The following is a 24,136-nucleotide window of genomic DNA, read 5'->3' as shown; positions in this document are numbered from 1 at the left end:
TAAGACTTGAAAATGTTCAGAATTCGGCCATGGGGTGAGTGACTGAACGGAAATAGAATTGAAGGTTACTGGACATAAGAAGGTCTTAGAAGTAAGGAAACAACAGGTTAGATGTTGTATAGAAAGATGTTGAAATATGCGTGTTCTTATATGCTGCTTTCCAGCTCTCAAAAACTCAGATCATTTCTGTGGAAATTAATCTCAACTCTTCACTAGAAGGAAACCAAGTTTTTCATAGTTCTCTATATATTTATATAGGATATATTTCTGCTCTTTTGAAATGTGCCCCACTTTTAAAGGGGAACAGAGACACTAAAGAAAGTTGTATGAGATGAGTGTTTGAAATATTGTTTTCAGCATGATATTAGGGAGATTTGCAAACCTGGGAGAAAGGCACCAACTGATTTGGAAAAAGTTTTGAAAAGAAAATTTGAGGATAGGTGAATATTTAAGAAAATATAATTTTGATTACCATAAGTGTACTTTAAACACTCATGAATGGAAAATGTAGCACTATTATTATTAGAAGCAATATTTGGGATCCTTCCTTGCATTCATTTCTGTTTCTTTTTTTATAAGTCCCTGACTTTTATTTTATTTTTATCTCCTCTTTTTTTCTTTTTTTTCTTTCTGTTCTTTTAATCTCCCAATCCTCATCTTCTCCAAGAACATTTTACTTTAAATGAAGTTTATCACTGACTGAGCTATAACTGATGGAACTATACAGGCACTATTTCTGAAAAAGGGGTAAGGAAGTTAAACTATTTATGTACTTTTTTGTAATGGCAGTGGCATGAGGCGATTGTAACAACCCGTTTTTGTTGTTACACTCACCCACATGGGCAGTTCACATGCTCCTAAAGCATCTAAGTAATTCAACCTATATAACCTTGAGAAATTTAATTTATTGTGTTATGGTGGTCTGGTTTCTGATACCAAATGACAAAAGGCAGATTTAATCTATAACCACTAAACTTGGTGTTTTGACCTCCTTTACCTCTTTAAAGATCTGCACATCCCATTGTCGTTTAACTCCAGACAGCCAGGAAGGCTCTCCTCTTTCCAAATCTAAACAAACCCCTAAACGTAATGTATGTATAGATGGTCTCACAGAGAACAACAGACTGCCCTTTGCATAAACCAGAATAAAAACTTTGCCTTATTAGGTGACTTAATGCCAGCGTTGCCATTTCCTGTGGACTCGGTGATCCACAAAAGTTAAATATTTAGAATCTGTCCTACTTGAACACTTCTGCTAAAGTGTTTCTTTAGGTTTTCTCCCCTTGTCAAGAAAGGGTTTCAAGCTAAACATATGATACTGAAACAGAGCAGGAAAGATGAAAGTATTTGTGGGAGTGCCAAGCAAAACTTTGGGTGGGTGGGGGCAAGGGGCGGGACTTCCTAAAGTAGGTTACACTGATTGCAATGTTAATTTTCATCAGGATCATATTCTCCATTGATCTGCTTACTTTTGTGGCTAGTCAAACACTTAAAAAGAGTCATTCTGTGAATATAAAATTACAGTAGATAGCAGGTTCTAAAATGAGTGTTATATGAAAGCTTTTGATGTTTCTTTCGTAATAGTTTTTTCCCTCTGATTTTTTCCTCCTGATGAGTTTTGTTCAGCATATGTGGTAGTATACTACTGGGGGACATGAATGCATGGGCCACACTTCAGCATAGTGGATATATGTGTCTTCCTTTTAACAGGATGTGGAAATTCTGCTAATAGGCAGGATAGGGAACTTACGGGCATAGGGAAACTTTCTCTGTGTTTCCACAAATGAAGAAGATAGAGTACTCTCTGCAGAGGTTCAGTCATCTTCATGAAGTTTGATGGTAGAGGCAAACCAAGCATCTGGTTTCACTGTGAAAAGCAAATCACAAGCAGATCATTTGAACCAGCTATAAACATCTGAAAAATAAGCTCTGCTAAACAGTATGTCCTGCAGCTCAAGAAGCCATCCCGGGACATTCACACTGCCTCTCTCCTCCGGCTCATTTTTCTTCATGGGCACAAGGTTCAGCCAGTTTGCTTTGCTCCTCTGTAATTTTACTCAAGACTTGCCTGCCTCTCTAATTAAGATGACCAAACTCCTTTGTGATGACTCGGGGCGTGAGGTCTTGTTTCTTTTCACAGGATCATACTTCTGCATTTTGATTTCACTGACCTTAGTGCTCACACAGCTGCCCATCAAAAGCCCATGTATCCATGTGTGTTGGCAAAACATAAGAAGGCAGTTAAGCAACAAATGGTGAGGTGGTATGCCCTCGTAGTTGTAAGTTGGACTCTGGATCCCAACTGCCTTGGTTAAAACTCAGTGCTTCCTCTAGTTGCTCTGTTTTTGTTCTGGTTGCAACCCTCCAGAGCTTTAGTTTCCTCAACCGTCAAATGGGATAAATGTTAACACCAAACCCATATGGCTTGGTGAAGACTAAGTTAAGTGCTCAGACTTGGCCTGGCGTATAGCAAGCCTTACATAAATTTGCTGTCACTGTGGGAGACTCTCTGCTCAATTAAAAAAAGAAAAGAAATGCATAACAAGTTCTTATCCTCAAATGATAAAAGTTTATGGTCTAATGCAGGATTCTCACACATTTTTGGCATGACGATGCCTTTACTCTCTTAAAACGTATTGAGGAACCCAAAGTCATTTGGTAAATGTGGGTTATAGCTATCGATATTTATGGTTGGCATTAAAACTGAAAAGTGTTTAATACACTAGAACGCCTTCTGTGGGTGATCAGATGAATGATATCATGTGCCGAAAACTCTTGAAAACTCCACCACATGGTTCTGAGAGTGAAAAGGCAAAATAATAAAGTTTTATTAAAATAGTCTGACCTCACAGATCCCATGAAATTTTCCAGGAGACCCACAGGGATCCTTGGAACACACTTTGAGAACTGCTGATCCAGTCATAGGCATAAGATATAGACACGGTACAGACAGATGAACAAGCACTAACTTTATGAAATCACCTCTGATGTTTGGGAAATAAATGGATAATCTATAAAAGTGCAATAGAAATTAAAAGAAAATACAAATTGCCTGCAGGTGGAGAGAATTAGGAAAACTTTCACTGAGGAAGTGAGACAGAAGTAATAGAAAGGGTTTTTCGCAACATTATTATTGTGGTCAGATCTCCTCGGCCTGAGGCCTGTCTTTGACCCAATATATATAATGATTTATACTATTTATTCGAACACTTTGCTTCTTTGTCTCAAACATCTTAATTCAGGATATTTAAATTTTTCTCCTAAAGCAAGTTTGGGAATTTATATTTGGAGAATTAAGAGTCCATTCTGAAAATTATTCTATGATAAAGAAGGTGAATTCAAACCACCATGTCTTGGAACATACTTGCTGGTTTGAAATGGCCATTAGCCTACTGAAACCCATCCATGGTTTAAGAATATGTATCTTAAGGCCAAAGTTAAATTGGGACACCATATTTCATCTAAAAATGGTCCCTCTTCTTCCTCATCTTTAAGAATTTGCTAAGTTCATGAGATTTGGCTCTTTCTTGCCTCAATTATGGCTAATGGTTCTGGTTTGAATTTTAATGGTTAATTTGGGTCCAATGAAGGTATTTGGAAATTAGCCAGATTTCTCAATGTGACAAATCTAGATGGAAAATGCTTAATCAATTTGTCCCAGCCTTACTTAGATCTTCAGTGGTTGCTCATGGGTAGAAGTCAATGCACCCTGGGACTGAACCCATCTCATTCTTCAACTGTTTCCTAACAGTGATTTATTAAATTCGATAAACACACTTTATTATTGCAAGACTCCTCTACAATATACATGCCAGCATGTAGGTAAGCACATTTATCGACAGTGATTGAGATGGGGGATGAGGCACTATGTGTTAGACTTGGAATTGGTCACTTTTTTCTGTTCTATGAGATGAGTCCAGGAGGGCAAGTTTGACTTCCGGGAGGATCCACCTTGGTCACCGCTGAACCCCACTGAATGAATGAATCTCTCCTTAGGTGTAGGGCCTCTGAGTAAATGGAAGTAACGTTGGCTCTGGAGTTTGAGTGTCTGTGTTGTGGGCTGCTCCTACAACTAGCTTGCTGAATGACTTTGGCCAACTCACTTAACTTCCTTACACCTCTGTCCATGTGAGTAAAATGTGGGTAATAGTATCTACTTCATAGGTTGCTAAGATTAAATAAGAGAAACTGGGATCACACTGCTTGCAGTGTATACCAGTTCTGCAATGTTTCTTTTTTTCATTTTTTTTCTATTTTTTTAAGTAAAGCAATTGTAAGGTTTACAGAAAAATCATGCAGAAAGTGCAGAGTTCCCATATACATCCTCCCACAGTTTTCCCTCTTATTAACATTTTGCATTCATGTGGTACCTTATTACAATTGATGAAACAATATTATTATAATTATGCTATTAGCTAGAGTCAATCATCAGGGTTCATTGTGTTGTGCAGTTCTACGAGTTTTTAAAAAATTTTTATTCTGGTAACACATATACAACCTAAAATGTTCCATTTTATTCACTTTCAAATATACAATTCAGTGGTGTTAAATATATTCACAGTGTTTTGCCTCTATCACCACCATCCATTACCAAAACTTATCCATCATCCCAAACAGAAACTCCTTATTTGCCAATGTTTAGCTGGGCAAGCTTGTTCAAATTACTTAATCTTTCTGTCCCTCAGTATCTGCCTCTGTAAAATGGGTGATATAATAGTAATTTATGAGCTAGGTATTTAATTAGATAATCCATGGAAAGTGATTAGTATAGTGCCTGAAATGTCCTGAGTCTTCAGTAAATATTAGCAATTATTATTAATTGAAATAATGAAGGTAGTGTTTTGGATTTTGGAAAGTGCTATAGAAATACTAAACTCTTTTTTTCTTTAAATTCTATAGTGTCAGAAGACTGGCTAGATGATCTCTAAGTTCCTTTCTGGTATAATTTTATTTGAGTGTTGTTTTAGTTTGATAAGCTGCTGAAAGCAGATTCCAAAAGATGGGTTGGCTTTTAGCAATGGGGATTTATTAGCTTACCTTTTTAAGGCTGAGAATAATGTCCAAACAAGGCATCATGAAGGTGATGCTTTCTTCCCAAAGACCAGCTGCCGGTGATCTTTGGCTCCTCTGCCACATGGCAGGGCACAAGGTGGTGTCTGCTGATCTCTCCCTTCTCTTCCAGGTTTCCTTGATTTCAACTTCTTGCTTCTGTGGCTTTCTCTCTCTGTGTCTGAATGTCATCTCATTGTAAAGGACTCCACTAAGAGGATTAAAACCCATCCTGATTGAGGCGGGTCACACCTTAACTGAAGTAACCTCAACCGAAGGTCCTACGTACAATGAGTCCATCCCACCAGAATGGACTAACTTTAAGAACATGCTTTTCTGGGGTACATACAGTTTGAAACGACCACAAATCTGCTCATCTCTGATTAATTGCCTTGCAAATATCCTTCCCTTCTTTCCCTTCCATATGAGAGACCAGTCCTGATCCAGGGATAAGGGCTACACATGACTTCTTTTAGAAACTATGTTTTCCCCAAGGACAAAAAAAAAAAAAAAATAGCTCCATTGTAGTCATTTTCCCAGAAGAGAGAAGAATTCTACTTCAGAACTGAATTACCTCTTGTAATACAAAAAACGGCAAGTGCTTAAGTGGAAAATCATTTTTTGATTTTTATTTAGTTCTGTTTCAGCAAAAGCATCTGATTACAGTTAATTAGATGTCGGTGGTGGTGTTATAGGGCATGAGTTTCAAGAGTTTAGGGCATGTTTTTTTCTCCCCCCCTTATTATGAAGGTTAAAGATCCTTAATTAGACATCATCCCACACTAAAGTAAAATAAAGTTCTACAAGAGTGCCGTCTCTAGAGCAGACCTTACATTGGTCTAACACGTATTAAGTTCTCGCTGTGACAGGATTTGCGTATTTGAACTATTGTCTAATTCTCACAATAATCTTGCAGGCAGGGACTTTTATTTTCATCTTACAGATGGAGAAAGAGACTTTAAAGGCTAAATCTGAGACTGAATTGTTAGTGAGAATTCTAACCCTGGTTTACGTTGTTCCCAAGTTAACGATGTGTCCTCTACACTAGGTTGGACAGAGCGGCATAAGGAAATGTCTCCAAATACCTGTCATTTGTGTAAAAATGCTGTTTTATTTCTTTCTTTTCTCATCTCCATTTTTTTTTAAGCCGTTACTCTTTCGTTTATCCACATGCAAAGCAAGCTATTTTGGAGAGATTTAGCCACCTCTGTCCACTGGCTTGTGTGAGCACAGTATATTTTAAAATAGGATGTTGGTATCCATTTCATTTAGTAAGCATCAGGATTATATAAAAATGCTGGTCTTGATGCTTAATTTTTCTGGAAAATGAGAAATATTTTGATTCTTTTTGCAAGGCATCCAACCATACTTAGACTACTTTTCTTAACTCCCTTGAATACAACAAGGCTCCTCGTTCTGCAGACTATAAAGAAAAAATAACATTTCTGTGCACATTTTCAGCACAACGTGTGTTTACATGTTGTTAAATACCAAGTTCCTGTGCACATTCAAAGGAAAAAGAGGACAAAGTTATTGTCCTTGGGAGAGCAAATACGTCATATTTAATATTAGCACGAGTCTCTGTTGGGGGCAGTTAGTTGATGAGATTGGCTGAAGCTGTAGGAAGTGATGAGGGAGGATGCTGGGATGGCCCTGTGATGGGCACGCAGTGCTGAAGGCAGGGTTAGGGCTTGTGGAACTCAGAAAGAAGACTGGGATCTGGGAGGCACTGCGGAGAATTAGGTGCTCAGAAGGGTCAAATGTGGAGGCAGAGGAAAGAGTAGAATGACATTAATTGGAATCAGGGTTTTAGAAAATGATGTTAGTGCCATTGCCATTGATAGAAAAATTTGGAAAGGTCAACTTGACTTTCAGCCTGCACGATCGCTCTGCAGATATGGAGGACAGAATGAGAGGTTAGCACGGGAGGCGGATGTGATTTGGCACCCGTTCCCAGTTAAGGGTCTCCAAATACGTTCTGAAATTGTTCCTCTTGTCCTGGCTTAAGAAGCTGGTTTTATTGTCCTGTATCAGGGTCAGCAATTCATGTTTCAGAGTAGAAACAACTTATGGATCTTTGTTTGCTTTCAGTCTGGATCTACGGCTATGGGAAATAAATATGGGAAGGAAATAATCAGAACAAACACTTGGTCGTTGTTTCCTTCCCAATGAAACCGAATCTGTGAATTTTATCAAAATATTTAATTTCAGGAAATGTAATTTCTCATGTGAGCTTTCCATATTTTCCAAATTATCATTTCCTGAGAATTCCTAGAGAGGGACTGGTACACATCATTCAACAGCAGTGAGAGGTAGGGGATATGATGGTTAAGAGTACGGTTTATTTGCCACTAGCGTGGATTCAAATCCTCACAGTTTCTTATCAGCTCTGTGACCTTGGGTAAGACAAAACTTCTCCAAGCTTCAGTTTTCTCACTGATAAGATACACGTGAGGTGATAATATGTACCTCATGCTCTTTTATAAGAAGATTTAAGGAGAGTAGGCAAGTGCATAATTCTGTTGCCTATAACTATTGTAGGCAAGTGCATAATTCTATCACCTATAACTATTGTGAATAATTACATCCCATTAAAGCCGTAATTTTCAAGATCTCCCCTTCCCCTCATCTGTCATTTCCTGAAAATCAAATTCTGAGGGGGCACTTTTTAAAAAAAAATTATTTGTTTTACCTTTTTTAATCATCTCATTTAAATGCTGCATAATTAAAGAGAGAATCAAAAACAATTCCATGACTGATGAAGACATGTCTGCAATTAAGTAATACATTTTAAGAAAAAAATGAAAACCCATATGTAGAAATCTGTGAGAGATGAAAATATACACTTGGTTTCCACATCATCCAGAAACTTCTATAAACTTGTTTTATTGTGTCTTACCCTGGATCTATTGAATCAGAAACCTGAGGGATGAGGTCTCACAATCTTGATTTTTAAAAGCCCTCCAGATGATTCCGATGCATGCAAAAAGAACAAGAATCACTGTCATAACTTCTTGCTGGGCATCTTTCTTGGATGCCACTGGATTTTTGGCCATGCGATAATTGCAAAGCTAGTAATCAAGAGGTAAGTCAACACACCAGGAGGAATCAGAAGCCCCCTCATGTTAGCATAGAGGACAAGTATTGATAGCTGATTAATCTGTGTATATACGGGCCTAATCCTATATTTCGCCTGGGTAGGTGGGGTGATGAGAAGAATTTTACCAAATCCCTCCCCACCTCTGACCCCGGCTGCATCTCTGAACTCCTTCCCATTGTACCCTCCTCCTTGACTGAGGGCCTTTGCTTGCAATTTGTTTTCTCGCCCAGCTCACTTCTCCCCTATCTTTACTGCTTCTTCTCCTTTGAACTCAGCCCCAAAGTCTCCTCTGCAAAGAGGCTTTCCTGGATCACCCCAACTTTGCTCCCACTTCCCTCGCAAAGGAGTCCATATTACCTTCATCTTCTTTACAGATTCTTTCCTGAAATTATCTCATTCACTTATTTGCTTACTTTTTCTTTTCTCTTTCCCTCATGCAAGCTCCATGAGGGTATGAACTTTGTCTTGTTTATCTCTAGTTGCTGGCACATGGGAGGGAGCTCAATAAATAGTTATTGTTAAATGAACCTGACAGATATATTTTAGAGATGATTTTCTTTGTGTTACAGCTTTATGGATTCAGAACATCCTGCTAGCAGCCGTGCTAACTGGAAAGATTTTAAATTATTATTAAGGGTGTATTGCTTTGTTGTGAATACGTGTGTATTAGTTTCCTGGGGCTCTTGTAAATAGATACCACAAACTGGGTGGCTTAAAACAACGGAAATATATTCTTCCTCATTTCTGGAGGCTGGAAATCTGAAATTAAGGAGCTGGCAGGGCCATAATTCTCTGAAAGCACTGCTTTTCTTATGCTTAGCCCAGTGCCTGATGCCTAGTGCTTGCTGAGTACATACTGGTCAATGAACATGTGAGTTAACAGTATGTACCTTAAGGTCAAGGACCATGTATCAATAAGGGAATGTGACAAAATGCCGGGAGAGTAAAGATATTCTTCAGTGGCTTAACCAGGAAAGCTGAGATGATAGCAAAACATGCAAGTGGAATCACAAACCTTGCTTATGTTCCAAACTTGACTGTACACGGAAACTGCTTTTAAGTTAGGTATTCTTTATGTGTGTGTGTGTGTGTGTGTGTGTGTGTGTATTTCAACAGCCCAGGACTCTTTTCTTTTTATTACAGAAGCTGTGAGTTTATAGAACAATCATGCATAAGTACATTTGTTAAAATTGACAAAAGCACATATTTATGATTGTACTATTAACTGTAGTTCAGGTACACTGTTTGTGTAGTGAGGTTCCGTGCATTTTAAAAAATTTTTATTCTGTTACCATATATACAACCTAACATTTCTTTGGGAATAGATTAACCCTGAGATTAATCTAAGTCACTTAGACCCAGGATCTAAAACAGGTGCAACACATTGCAGTGGCATTATTCCCACTTTCTAATGAAAACCTCGTTTTGCCAACACAGCCAGTAGCTCAATGCCCAGGAGTATTATTATAAACAGAGCTAAACTTGGTGTATATAAAGTCAAACTTGGCATATAGTAGCTGATGTTCATATCCTTTCCTTTATACCACACTTGATGGTAAAAATTCTTTGTCTAACAGAATGTACGTTAGTGGAACGCCAAGTCCTTTTGGAACTCAAAAGAAAGAACAGAATAAGCAAACATTCATTAAACACTATTTCCTGGGAACTTGTCTGCGTGCTTCTACTTGTTTGTATGTTTGTATATCATTGAATCTGAGGTGCTAGTGTTTGTTGTAAACTACACCAAGAAAAACAAGAAAAAAAGCACTGCCAATTAAAATGCAGCCCAAACTTTATCTCCTAGAATTTCTACTTTATACTTATTAAAAGACCTTTAAAGATTTACTTAGACATTGATTTTGCTTATTGAGAATATTTAAATACAGTGAAAATGTGCAGATCTTTGGTGCACAGCAGTCTGCATGACTTAGGCAGCTAAATGTTTAACCTATTGTCTTTCTAAGCCAGTAAAGAGAAAAAGGGTAAATTGACCTTAAAATGTAACTTTATGCAAGCAGGCAGGAAGTGAGAGGCTCTTAGTCTCACAAAAAGAGCAAAATGTAATTGTTCAAGTGTTATTCTAGTCCTTCGTGCACCACCCCCCAGGTCAGAGTGACCTGTTCCTGCATCTGTGCTCCCCCCAGCCTTAGGAAGGCCTTTGTCTTAAACCCTTATGAAAGGCTTTCTGCCCTTTTTGCATCACTCTGTCCTCTTCCCTGCAAATGTGATGCCTGCCCGGCCTGAGAGAGCCGCCATGATCTCTCCACGACTAATCACCCTGTAAGTAAGCCCTGAATAAAAGTTCATGTATCAGAAAATGCTCGTCGTCTTCTTTGGCCTTTGGACTGGCATGGCCCTCTTGGGCTGCGACAACTAATGATGTTGGACCAGTTTTTTTTTTTTTTTCTAAGTACTTATTGTACAATCATATATCCTTCATTTTGAAGTGTCTGTTCAAGTCTTTGTCCCATTTAAATTGGGGTATTTGTCATTTTTTTATTGATTTGCAGGAGTTCTTTTATACAACTGAATTATTTGTCATATATATATATATATATCTGACAAATAATATATATATATATTTCCTATTCTTTTTCTTACCTTTATGCATTGCCTTGGACTTCCAATATAGTAATAAACAGAAATGGTGAGATTATTTCCAGTCTTAAAGTGAACACTACCTGTCTTCATCATTAAGTATGAGGTTAGATGTAGGGCTTTTAAAATAGATTCTTTATCAGATAGAGAAGGTTTTCTTCTATTCCTAGTTTTCTGAGAGTTTTGACATGGATGGGTGTTGAATTTTATCAAATGCTTTTACTTTTCGTCTACTGAAATAATCATACAGCTTTTCCTGCTTGTTATGTTAATGGGTTAAATTACAATGGTTGCTTTTTGAATGTCAAACCAACCTTGTGTTCCTGGTGTAAACACTGCTTAGTCATAATATATCATCATCTTTTTTTTCAAGTGCTGAATTCAATTTGAATTTTTTTTTTGTTTTTGTCTTGTTTCGCTAAGGATTCTGCATCTATGTTCATGAGGGGTGTTGATTCATAAACTTCTTTTTTGGTAATGTTCTTGTATGGTATTCTTATTAGGGATATGCCAGCTTTATAAAATGAGGTGAAAAGTATTCCTGCCTTCTCTTTCTTTTGAATGATTTTGTGTAAGTTTGGTATTATTTCTTCCTTAGAAGTTTGATATAATTAATCAGTGACGCCATCTGCACCTGACATCTTCTTTGTGGGAAAGTTTTTAATTACATATTAAGCATTTTAAAGGAATATAGGGTTACCTGTATTTTCTATTTCTTCTTGTGCTCATTTTCCTAATTTGTGTCTTTTAAGGAATTTGTGCATTTTATATAATTGTCAAGTATGTTGTCATAGAAGTGTTCATAATACATAGTATCTCTTTATTTTCCATAGGATCTATATGAGCTTGTATATTGTCATAGAATTGTTCATTATACGTAATATTTCTTTATTTTCCATAGGATATATAAGAGTTTGCTCTTTCATTCCTGATATTTGGTAATGTATCGCTTTCTCCTCCTCTCTCTCTCCTTCTCTTTATCTCAAAGTCTTGCTAGAGAGGTTTGTCAGTGTTCTTCATCTATTTAAATAAGCACATTTTGTTTTCATTCATTTTCTTCCTGTTGGTTTATTTTCCCTTAAATTGAATTTTTCCTCTTACCTCTAGATCTGTCTTTTAATTGGAATATTTAGTCCATGTGTGCTTAATGTAATTAGATATATTGCTATATTTATGGGTTTTATATTTGTTCCATCTACTATTTGTTCCTGTTTTGTTCCTTCTGCCTTCTTTTAGATGAATCAATACTTTTTAAGTAGCTCGTGTCATCTCTTCTTTTAGTCTCTTAGCTTTATCTCCTTGTTTTATTTTTAAATATTTTCCCTAGGGATAATAATACACAACTTAAACTTATTATAATATATGTTAATTTGTTAATTTGCATTTTTACTCTCTTTATGATCAAATTTGAAATTTAATAACTTTAATAGTCACTGCAAATATTAAGTATGCATATTGCAAGCATCTTACAGTAGTCTATTTACATTTACCCTCTCCAGTTCTTTGTTCAGTTATGGACATGCATTCTACTTCTACGTAGGTTAGAAATCCCACAATGTATTGTCATTATTTTTGTTATAAATGGTCTTCTAAAAATATTTTAAAATAGTAAAAATAGCTTTTAGTAATACTTAGATAATTACAGTTTCCAAGACGATATAAGTGGAATCATACTATATTTATCCTTTTATAGCTGGCTTATTTCACTTAGCATGTTTTCAGAGTTCATCTACATTGCTGCATGTCTCAGAACTTCGTGTCTTCTTATGGCTGAAAAATATCCCATTTATGTATATACCACATACTCTTTATCTGTTTATTGCTTGATGTATGGTTGGATCATCTCCATTTTTTGGCTGTTGTGAATAATGCTGCTGTGAAGGTTGGTGTGCAAGTACATTTCCAATTCTTGAATTGCCTGTTGCCTGGAAGTCCTTGAAGAGTCCTCATTTCTCTGTACAGTAGTCCCTCCAAACCTTTGAGAATGTCGGTGATGTAGCACTTCTAAGAGCATGCGTCTCTCATCTCTGCAATTTCCTTTCAAGCGATTGACATCCACTCTGTGACTGCTCAGTAGTTACAACTGCTCCTGACTGCTTACTGCTGTCAATGCCTATAAGATGCACAGTGACTTCAGAGATGTTAAATTGTGAAAAATATATGCGTCTTCGAATGGGTGAAATATTTAATCCTTGGTGCAACCCTTTGAAGTTGGTCTTCTTAACTCAAATCAGATGGGGAAATTATAGTCCAGGAATGATAAATAAATCACTTGCCCATATTCCAGGCCATTTAGCTTATAGATGGCAGTGAAGGTATTCAAACTTAATTTTGGTGATTATCAGTCCAGTGCTCTTTATAACTCACCATACACTGCACACAGAGCATGGACTATAGGTGCCGCCACTTTCTTTGTCTGCAGTGCTCTCACTTAGCATTCTAGCTGCATTCTAGGTGCTCATGGTTTACTTTCACCCACCCTTAGGAGTAGGTGGCACAAATGCATTGTGGAAAGATTCCAAAACTAAAATGATTGAAATTCCCTGATCAGACATTCAAGGTTCTATTCAGGTAAGGGTCACCTTTTATAGTGGAAATTTCCCGTGGGGAGGCAGGTTTAGTGAAAATCAGGAGGTAATAGACTTTTTTTTTTTTGGTAGAATGGAGTGATTGAGAAAAACCTGTAAGACAGGGAAGCTTGCTGACTGGTAGCTTTCCTTCATATTCGTGACTCTTGTAGAATAAGCAGAAAGGGTGAGCTTGATGTAGCCTAATCTCTGTGTAGCCAACACAGGACTTGAAGAATGAAACTCTACATGGGAATATCTTCAGTTGCAAGAGAGATCATTCAAAGTCTGTTATTTCTCTGTAAACTAAAATTATTAATCATAAGGTTTTACTGAATTTCTAGAATCTTATGACAAACAACATTTTAAAATGGTATATCTTAAGTTTATCAAAGAAAATTTCCATCATAGGAAAATAATCAATAGTTTTATTCAGGGAAGAATAAAGTTCTAAACCATCTTTTGGTTTCCATGACTATGCAATATCCAATTTGCCTTGAGTGAAAGATGCGTAGTTCCACATCTCGTTCTAGCTTTCTCCTAATGCATGATAGGAAACATCCGTTTAATAAGTTTTCATTGGAGAATATGAATATAAATAATCATTCTCTGGTAGAATCTTTTGCAGGGAAGAAATTCCCATCGCTGCCCTTGTGAAATGCTGTAATGACTCCCAGAAAATATTACAGGATGAAGTGGTAGCATCATTCTTTCCTTTTGGTGTGAAGAGATGGGCAGATTCAGTGTTCTTCACTTTATCTGATTATATTTTGACTTTCGTTAGGTTAAATTAAAGAGAGAGTACCTTGGATTATGTCAAGAGAAGAGAATATCATGAAAACTAATTTATTATGCTCCATTGGTGAGTTTAAAAATAATTGGGATCTTTAAGTGTAAAGAATACTAGCATTAACTTAGCTCACCTGTTTTAATGTCTTTTTAAATCATGATTCAGGGATTATGTGTGTTAAACAGGAATTCTAATTTAATTAATGAAATAATTCACCTTAATGAAAATGAACACTTACATTTTCTTGGTGTAAAGACTAAATGTTTTACTTTAACTGTATAATATTACGGCAATGTCTAAAAGAGTTATTGAGTATTATAGTGTTTTAAATAGTAAAATTTTTAAAGGCACTTTATCCTTTTCTCCAAATATACTCATATTATTCCCTTAGCTCCCCCTGACCATCTTATGAGGTATTTTGGCAGGTAGGATACAATTTGGCAAATGATACTCACTATTTACATTGTATTCCCAAAGTCAAGTGGCCAGGTAGGGTTTGAACTGAGAGGTGACAAATGTTTCTTCATATCTCATTTAGTCTTCTCCGTTTCATACCTTGCAGCCTACCATATTTATGAAATGATAGCCAAAGGATTAAATAAAAACGCTTTGTCTTTGGAAATGAAATGTGCTCAATTGCTCAATTGTCTCTTCCTGACTCACTGTATCAATAAATGAGAAGAGTGAATAGAAAATTGCATCCGTCAATATAAATTACGTATGTGTTAATATAAATGCAATGGGTCAGAAATATTAGGGCAATATATGAGCACACCATAATCACCTATAGTAATTTCTGAAGAACTCTTAAGGTCTTGGCTGCTGTCCTAATAGCAATTTTCCACAATTTTTTAAAAAGTCAGTATTTGTGGGAAAACACAATGTGCCAACAGCAGATTGTATGTGGAAAAAAGGCACACAGGGTCCCTGAACAGAAAACAACAATACCACCCTACCACCCAACCAGCCGCCCACCCCTCCAGCAGGCAGCACTCTCTCCAACAAATACAATGACTCTGTTGTGAAAAGTCTGAGACCAGGAGACGAGTCCTTGCAAAGTGGACAGGAACTGAGTGTAGATCAAGCAGAAGTGACTCGAATCACATGATAAGAGCTGCTGGTATTGGAGAAATCTTGGTCAATGCCATTAGCTTGAAAGAGGAAAGACATGCATTTTCGTTTTGTAAAAAGTTGTTAGGATTCTGTACCTGTTGGAAGGTTAACAATGCAACTTAAATATTAATAGGAAGCTATTCTGGAGGTGACCTAGCCAAAAACCTTACTGTGGATAACAGGTGGCCCCTTGAAATGTAACCAAATTAAAGACTTTTTTTTTTTTGGAATGGATATGATTTGTTATTGCTTCTTATAAAAATGCTCTAGACATCGTCATACTAAAATTAAGTAGCATACATTTGATGGGGATCTTCACTTATTAGTTCCTTTGAGTTCAGAAATATCTAGCAGCTCTTTGTTGTAGTCTAAATTCCTTTGGGTTGTCAGATATATTTGCACAGACTGTCACACGCATTATATAAGTCACTGACATCTATGGCTACTTTGGGAAAAAATTCTTGTTTGATGTCTATTCTACTAACTTTATGAAGGTAGCTTTCTAAAAATAAAGGGTTGTACATAGGGTTATACATCTTAAAAATCATAGAAGTAAATTGGAATGTCATCATGTTCCTAGTCTAGTATTTTAATGAAAAAATATTGAGCCAGATTATCTCCCGTGTCTTAGTTGATTTCCAGGAGTGTTTTCAGCATGGGGTGTCGGGCGCAGGAGACTAAGTGTGTGAGCCACAAACATCAACAAGCATTTAGAATAGGGAAAAAATAAAAACACAACTGTTAGGAATTAGAAAAATATAAAATCCTCAATAGAGTTAGTTTTGGAAGAAAGTACAATTCAATCATGATTGCATGAAAGAGTTGATACATTTCTTTATGGGCTTGAATCACCGGCCTGGGAATCAGTTAATCCGTAGTGAAAACAGGTTTTTCAGATGTAATTATTGTAAAATCAATGGCTTGGGTGAGAATGAATTCAATGCACTGACTAGAAGGTGAATCGTTTGTGAAGAATGTTGAGACTTGGTGGCATAATAACTATATATATGTGTTGAAAAATTGAGTAGACAACTATAAATGTGCATAAAAATGCAGAAGTTCTAGCTTAATTTCATTTCAATTTTTGTTAGTTACTTGAGGTTTTGTTATATATGTTTATTGGTGGGACAGATGATTAGAATAATGTACCAAAAGCCTGAGTGATAATGAATCTACAACCTACAGAAAAATCTAGTATTTCTCCATTCTGAGACTGGATATGTCTGTGTGTGTTTAAAATATCTACATGTATGATATGATTATAACTCTTATTTTTTCTTTATGGAATCTTTGACTCTTTGTGCCTCTATGTCAAAAGGGTTACATAAAATTTTTCTCAATAATAATACTTTGATTTTGTATAGAAACCTATAACTTTTTAAAAAGTATTCCATTTAATCCAAAGTAATAATCCTGAGTAAACAGAACAGTAATAGATGAGAATATTGGATCCATGGGAGATTATGGTCCTTGTGAAAGTTCATCAGACTAGTAATTGAAGGGGCCTCGGACTCCTAGTCCAGAAGATTGTTTTTTTCCTATTTCACAATAATGGATCCCAAAAGGGCATCCCATTTCTAATAGCCACACTATTGACTCCCTAATTCACCAGGAACAAGAACCTCATTTATTCCAAAGGGGTTTTTCCCCTACATCTAGGTATATGCAAACTTCTTTTGACAGAGAAAAAAAAGAAAAACTTATTTAACTCTATAACCAATTCCAAATAATATCTCAACATTTCTTTTTTCATGGTCATATTTCTCAATGGGTACTCCTTTCTGGTCTGTTCCTGTTGGAAAAGTTTAGTGGCTTCTTCTGACACATCTTTCCTTGCTTGGAATCTTTGGATGCTCTCATAGTAATACTGTTTGAATTAACTCCAACTCTTTTATTTATTTGTTTATTTATTTATTTGTTTATTTATTTATTTATGGTTCTTCCTTCATACATTGACCCCTCAAAATTTAGTGTAAGAGAAAATTATATATATTAAAACCTTTTGTAATAGGAAATAAAAGAAACATTTTCATGTAATACATTACAATGAGTTAATATTACTTTTATTTCATAAGCATTATTTTACTTTCTTGTTGAATTATTTCCAGAATCCTAAATTTTATTTTTTTTCTGGTGATGGTCATTTTTGGGAAGCTTAATTTACTCCAACTTTGATCACTTCTCTAACCCTGACAGATGCAAATATTTACAGGTGTTTCCACTTAGATATAAGCTTTTACCTGTTACTTATCTACTCATAAAATTAACTATATTCCTTTGGGCAATCTCTCCTGTGTTTCCTTATTACAAACATCATTGTTCAGGTTCTCTCAGCTTTTTGTCTCACTGAATATTCCCTTTTTCCTGTGCTCTTTTCTGAGACCTTATGGGGCCTCATTGATATTTTTCTAAAACATTGTTGAGATCTGTTGAGATTTCTTGATTTCCTCTCTGAAGTCATGTTCATGTGTGCCTCCAAATGAGTGAAAGCTTCTGGGATTGTGGTGAAATATAATTTGTCATGTGTCACTCATTGCTCATTCATCTTTTTCCATAGGTAAAATGAGGTCTTTATGGAATTCAGAGTTGTCTTATGCCAGCATTATTTCTTCCTTTCACCATCTTGATTTTGACCTGGGAGAACCAATCTTCCAGTGGGTTCTGGCAGAAGAAGACTGAAAGCTTAGGAATTCTCAGTGGAAGGAGGGCAGCTTTCAAATATATAAATTGTGTTTCTGTTTAGACTTCTATTTTGAAGTGTCATCATTAGTTTCTTTAAAGAGGACTTCTGCCTTAATTATTTCTGCCTTATCACTTTTTTCTGCTTAAAATTATTGTTCTTAAAAAGAAAATGTAATTGCATTTCTCCAATAAGTTTGAATTTCTCTCAGGAGCCAGGTTTACCAAATAAAATTGCTTATGTTACGTTAACAGTATCAATCAAGCCCGGATGTTTATAAAAACAAATACAGAATTTCTTTTGACTCTGCTATGATACCTTCAAACTTTTACCACATTCTGGCCATTTTTAAGAGAGCATTGACTTAATTGATCCTTTTTTGCTTTTAATGAGCCTTCAAATATGACATAAAATCCTAAAAAAAGGATGTTTAAAGAATTTTCCAGAACTATTTCTATGGATACAATGTATCCTGGGTTAGAGCATGACAAGCATTTTGTGGCTAGATAATCACACCAAAAATTCTGTTCACTAATAAAATTTTTGAAAAAGGACCAAATGAACTACTCAGGTAAGCAATGCATTTTCCAGGGATTCTTACTCTTGAGAAGCAACCATCATCATCAAGCTGATTATAGGAGAACTGATTTCTTTCAGGTTCTCTTTGGTTATTTAATTCCATTTAGTAATACATTAACTACTTAAGGAATTTTTTAAAAAGCAAAAAATCAATTGCTTCTGAAGACATTTAGCTCAACCCCTGCTTTTCTTAGTTTCTTTGCATGATTTAACTGGATAATTCAGAAAGAAACAATCAGTGCTATTTTCATTTCATGGCAGTTTCCGACTTATAGTTGGGGTGAAAGCCTCTATAAAATAACTGTATAACTCAGGACTAGATTCTATTTATTTCTCTGTTGACTTGCTGAGCAGAAACTTGAGTATATATAAAAGTAGAGAACTTATAAGAAACAATCAATATAAAATTTTGAAGGAATCAGAAAGTGATATATAAGAGATATAAGGCCTTCAATTATTTTTGTGTATTAGAGATAAACTCTGCCTTTAGAAATCGCCTACGTGTATGATTCATCATCCAGCCCCCAAAGCGGTGCCTGACTCAGAAGATACACTATAAATATTTGTGGAGTTGAATGAATTAATGTCAATGGAATATTAACATTGATGAAAATCAAATTCTCAGTCCTAATGATGGGCTTTTGGAATCAGAATTTTGTTTTTAAGGTTCTTAACTTACAACCAAAAAAAATAAAACCCAAGTCTGGGTAAGTTACACATCAAGGAATTGGTGGGAATTTATTGAGGCATCAGGGACAGAAGGTCAGAGAACTGGGATGTGATGACTGGGAGGTAGGAGCATCCTCGGCAGCTACGTCTTGGCATCACAGAGTGGGGTCCCTGGCATCCATTCATGAGGACTGACATTAACTTCTGTCAGTCTCTTGTCCCCTCTCCTTGATATTTATACTGCAGGCAGAGAGTTTCCTAGTGGCTGACTCAGTGGTTCACAGTCCACTCCTAGAAAACAGCATTCCAAAGACTGACTTAAAAGAAGTGATCCAAATTAGAATTCTTAAAAAAAAAAAAAAGAAAAGAAAGAGTGAGGAGGGGGATTTACTTTGCCAGTGTTAATTGAGTGTCATGGATTTGAGATGGAAGTATCTAGAACCTGAACATTCAGAATATTACATCTTGAATATATCGTAGATTATTTTGCAAACTACATGTGAATTTGTAGTTAAGCATAAAGCATTGTCCACTCAAATTCATTACCATCTGAGGACTAGTGAGTAGAATGGACTCATTTTTATTGTAACTAGTGCTGGGCAGATAACCATCCTTTACTTTTTTAATAGCATCATCATCTTTTGTTGGAGATGATGCTAAAGAATATGACTATTCCACAAGATTGATTTATTCCTGAGCTTATTTAAATCAATATTAGTCAGATGGTACCCTCATTCCGTCTGATCTGAAATAGTAGGAATAGGTGCAAGCAGAGTATAGTGATTAAAGTATATGTGTTTTGGAGTTAAATGGATCTGGATTTGAGTTTCCTGTCAGCCCTGTATTCACTATTTGGTCTTGGCAAGTTACCCAAAGTATCTCATCTATCAAATTGGGGAAGACTGGGGTAGTTGTTGAGTTAAATGAGAAAATCCACAAAATGAATTTGGTAGAGTGCTAGCACATAGTCAACCTTAAATAAATAGTAGCTGTTCTGTGACATGTGTTAAATGTGTTATGTGATGAGTTTTGTGTCATTCACATTTAGTCATTTTCACTCTCATCTCCAGGATTTATTGAGGCTTCTATCCTACTTACATACGTGCTTCCTGTTTCAGACCACCACACTTAACGGTCTGCCAAAAATTGATTTAAATAAGTTCAGAAAATAAGCCAAATTCATAGGATTTTCACACTTCTCAGTTTACGCCGTTCTGTTTAAAGATTAGTGATTTAGAGGAGCACTTCTGAACACACCAAGAAGTGGAGCACTGCTGAGACTTCTGAATCTCTCCTGTTTGCCCCCTCTACTTTTGCCAGCCCTCTTGCTCCTTCAGTTTCCTCCTATTTCCCCATTCCCAGGGGTCTCTTTCAGCAGGGTCCCCCTTTGTCCTGTTGACCTGGCCATGTGTTAATCCATGGTTCTCCTCTCCTCCAGCATCCTCGTGTGACCAAGAGCACCAGTCTGCCTTGGAAGAAGCCAAGCAGCCGAAGAATGACAACGTGGTGATCCCCGAATGTGCGCACGGTGGCCTTTATAAACCGGTGCAGTGCCACCCGTCCACGGGATACTGCTGGTGCGTCCTGGTGGACACGGGCCGGCCCATTCCTGGCACGTCTACGAGGTAAAGCACCTTCGCCGTGGAAGCTGCTGAGAGAGTTTAGCGCCTGAACATCAGGAGATACAGACCTCCCAATTTTTATCTATTTGAGGAGTTGTAGGTTTACAGAAAAATAATGCATGAACTACAGAGTTCCCATCTACCACCCTATTATTAACACTTGCATTAAAGGGATATATTTGCTGCAATTGATGAAGGAACATTTTTCATAATTGTACTGTTAACTATAGTCCATCGTTTACAATAAGGCTCACTGTTTTGTTGTGCAGCCTTTGTGTTTGTTTTTTATTTTTATTCAGTAGCATATATACAACCTAGAATTTTCTCTTTTTGGGCACATTCACATATATAATTGGCGCTGTTAATTATGTTCATGACGTTGTGCTACCATCACCACCATCCATTACTAAAATGTTTCCATCATCCCAAACAGAAATTGTGTCTGTTGTAAACCTTAATTCCCTATTCCCTACCCAATCCTGGCCCCTGGTAATGTATATCTGAAATTCTGCACCTGTGAGTGTGCTCATTCTAATTATTTCATATCGGTGCATGGATCCCCAACTGATACACGATTTACTTTAGTGGGAAACCACTCTGTGTCTGCTACCATGGTAGGTAGGCACCGAGAATGTATCAAATATCAAATGCACCTTCCTTTTTTTCCTGGTATTGGCAAACAGAGCCAAATATTTAATAAGCTAAAAGAGCTGATCTCCCCATATGGCGTTCTATACTGTGAAAATATTCGTACCCTGACGTGATCACCTTAAGAAAAATGAAAATGTGCTAAAGGAAAAAGCAATCATCATTATTCAAGGGTCTGAAATTAAAAAGCAACTGATTTGTGTCTTGTGTAAGTTTGAGCAAAGCAAATAATCTCACCATAGCACCTGAGCTATTTGATCATGGAATTTTCATGAAAATGCTTTTGCAGCTCTTTGCTGTATGAATTCAGCTGAGATGTTTTTCATTGATCTGTGTAAAATAAGTTACAAACATATTAAAATATTGTTTCTCAAATGTTATCAGTTTACCCAGGCTTGAGCATTTTGACATGTCCTAATTTATTTCCCACAATTTTTCAAGTACAACCAGTACATATTTTAAGGTGGAAACATGTCAATCCAGAATCCAGGAGCTTGAAGTACAGGGAACTCAAATAATATCTGTTCCATCAAAACAAAGTCCAACTAGACCTTATCACTCATTTGGTCCATTTAATAAAACAAGTCTTCTTGGGAGATCTGTTTGGGAAATCATTATACTACTACTAATATCAAAGCCAGTCCTTATAAATCAGATCTTAATGGCTAACACTTTAATCATTTCAGCTACGTCTGATAGATGGCAGAATTTCTGTAATGTAATTAAGTTAGGAATCTGTTCCAAACAAGGTTATTCAGGCCTGGGATTGAGGTTTGGCTTCTGCAGGGGTGTTATCGGAGATCATTTCAAACAACTTTGCTCTGCACGGCTTGTAGACAACATAAATCTTTTTGAGGTTTTGGTATGAGAAATTTTTCTTTTTTTTGGTCCTTGTGCAGCAACGTGTGTATGGGGTGTATTGTTTTCTAAGAAATTTTTCTTGGGAAGCAATATTTCTGTGTATTTTTACATTTTGACTTCTTCACTGTGTACTTAATTCAGGGTGTTTGTTCCCCTTGGACTAGCTAGAGTTAGACCCTAAGTTCAGCCTCTATAATAGAGGCCAAATGTCACTGGGAGACATTTTCTTAGCACAGGCCAACAAAAATCCTTAAGCTGTCAAAATCAAAACTTCTCAAACTGGCTCTGAAATGACGAGATCAGCATTTGCAATGTTATCCCTAAAGAACCTGTAAAATTGTTTATGTTATGATCATGCTAGAAACATAATAACCCCTCTTTTCCCTTCCATCTATCCTGATTTCATTCTGCCAAGAATTTACCAGGGTTTCATTCCAAAGAGACAAGTATCAAGTTCTCATTTTCCCTATTTTTTTCTTACATGAGGGAGTAACTCCCTCCTTTTTGACTTTCAACCAAGAAAGGACATTGAATTATACCAAAAGAAGATGATTCCTTAGACTGCTGCTACAGCTTTTTATTCATCATCCATTCATTCATTCAGCAAAAATATTGATTGCCAACAATATTCAAGCACTACTGTAAGGGGTTGAGGAAATCGTTGTAGGAGACAGAAAAGTTCTCTTTGATGGAGCTGAAATTCTGCTTTGAGAAAGTCAATTAATGAGCATGTTTAACTGTTAGCTATCCATTGACGTTAACAGAAAATTCTCACACTCAACCAGTCTCAAAATTTATAGACACACACAACTATAAATTTGGAGATAGGGAAGTTCCAGGTTATTTCAGCCATTCAAAGACATCATTTTAATAAACCATTTTTTTTTTCTCATTCTGCTCTGCCTTGCTCAACTTATTGTCCTGTTCTGTGGCTTGCTCCAGTCATTGTTTCTAGATGCATCACACGCAGCCACACAAGTTCTTTTGGAAGAGGGACTGTTTCTTCCTTTGTAACTCTTTTTTTTTTTTTTTTTTTTCATAATTCATCCACTGATGGACATTTGGGTTGTTTCAACTTTTTGGCTATTATGAATAATTCTGCTATAAACATTCATGTCCAAGTTTGTATGTGGACATGTAACACTTTTTAAAATTTTTGTATTTTTAATTAGAGAAGATGTAGGTTTACAGAAAAATCATGCATAAAATAATGAAGTTCCCATACATCCTATTATTAAAACATCACAATAGTGTAGTTATTTTGCTTCAGTTGATGAAAGAACATCTTAAAAATTGTACTATTAACTATAGTCCATTGTTCACTCTAGTGTTCATGTTTATGTATGTATGGATATATGTATATTTAAATTTTAATTTAGTAACATATGTTAATATTTTCCCTTTTAACCACATTCAAATATATATGTCAGTGCTGTTAATTACATTCACCATGTTGTGCTACCATAACTACCATCCATTACCAAAACTTTTCTGTCATCCCAATTTAAGCATTAATTCCCCATTTCCTACCCCCAACCCAGCCCCTGGTAACCTATATGCTAGTTTCTGACTCTATGAATTTGTTTATTCTAGTTATTTCACATCAGTGAGACCATACAATATTTGTCTTTTTGTTTCTGACTTATTTCACTCAACGTAATATATCAAGGTTCATCTATGTTGTAGCATGTATCAGAACTTCATTCCTTTTTACAGCTGAATAAGATTCCTTTGCATGTATATGCCATGTTTTGTTTATCTGTTCATCGGTTGATGGGCACTTTGGATATTTTCATCTTCTGGCAATTGTGAGTAATGCCACTATGAACATCAGTATCTGTTCAAGTCCCTGCTTTCAAT

General features: G+C 36.3%; 1 protein-coding gene across 4 annotated transcripts in view; it reads left to right on the top strand.

Annotated features, from left to right (window-relative positions):
* The window catches only part of SMOC2 (SPARC related modular calcium binding 2), a 204,177-nt gene that overhangs the window by 112,196 nt on the left and 67,845 nt on the right, over positions 1 to 24,136 (top strand). For all 4 annotated transcript variants that reach the window (XM_037817689.1, XM_037817688.1, XM_037817687.1 and 1 more), the window contains exon 8: positions 20,584 to 20,770. In XM_037817689.1, the coding sequence (XP_037673617.1) occupies positions 20,584 to 20,770 (187 nt within the window). The remainder of the gene's footprint in view (positions 1 to 20,583; positions 20,771 to 24,136) is intronic.

Source organism: Choloepus didactylus, chromosome 24, assembly GCF_015220235.1.
Source record: "Choloepus didactylus isolate mChoDid1 chromosome 24, mChoDid1.pri, whole genome shotgun sequence".
Lineage (NCBI taxonomy): Eukaryota > Metazoa > Chordata > Mammalia > Pilosa > Megalonychidae > Choloepus > Choloepus didactylus.
Note: the sequence above shows the minus strand (reverse complement) of the source record. Positions and strands in the feature narration are given on the sequence as shown.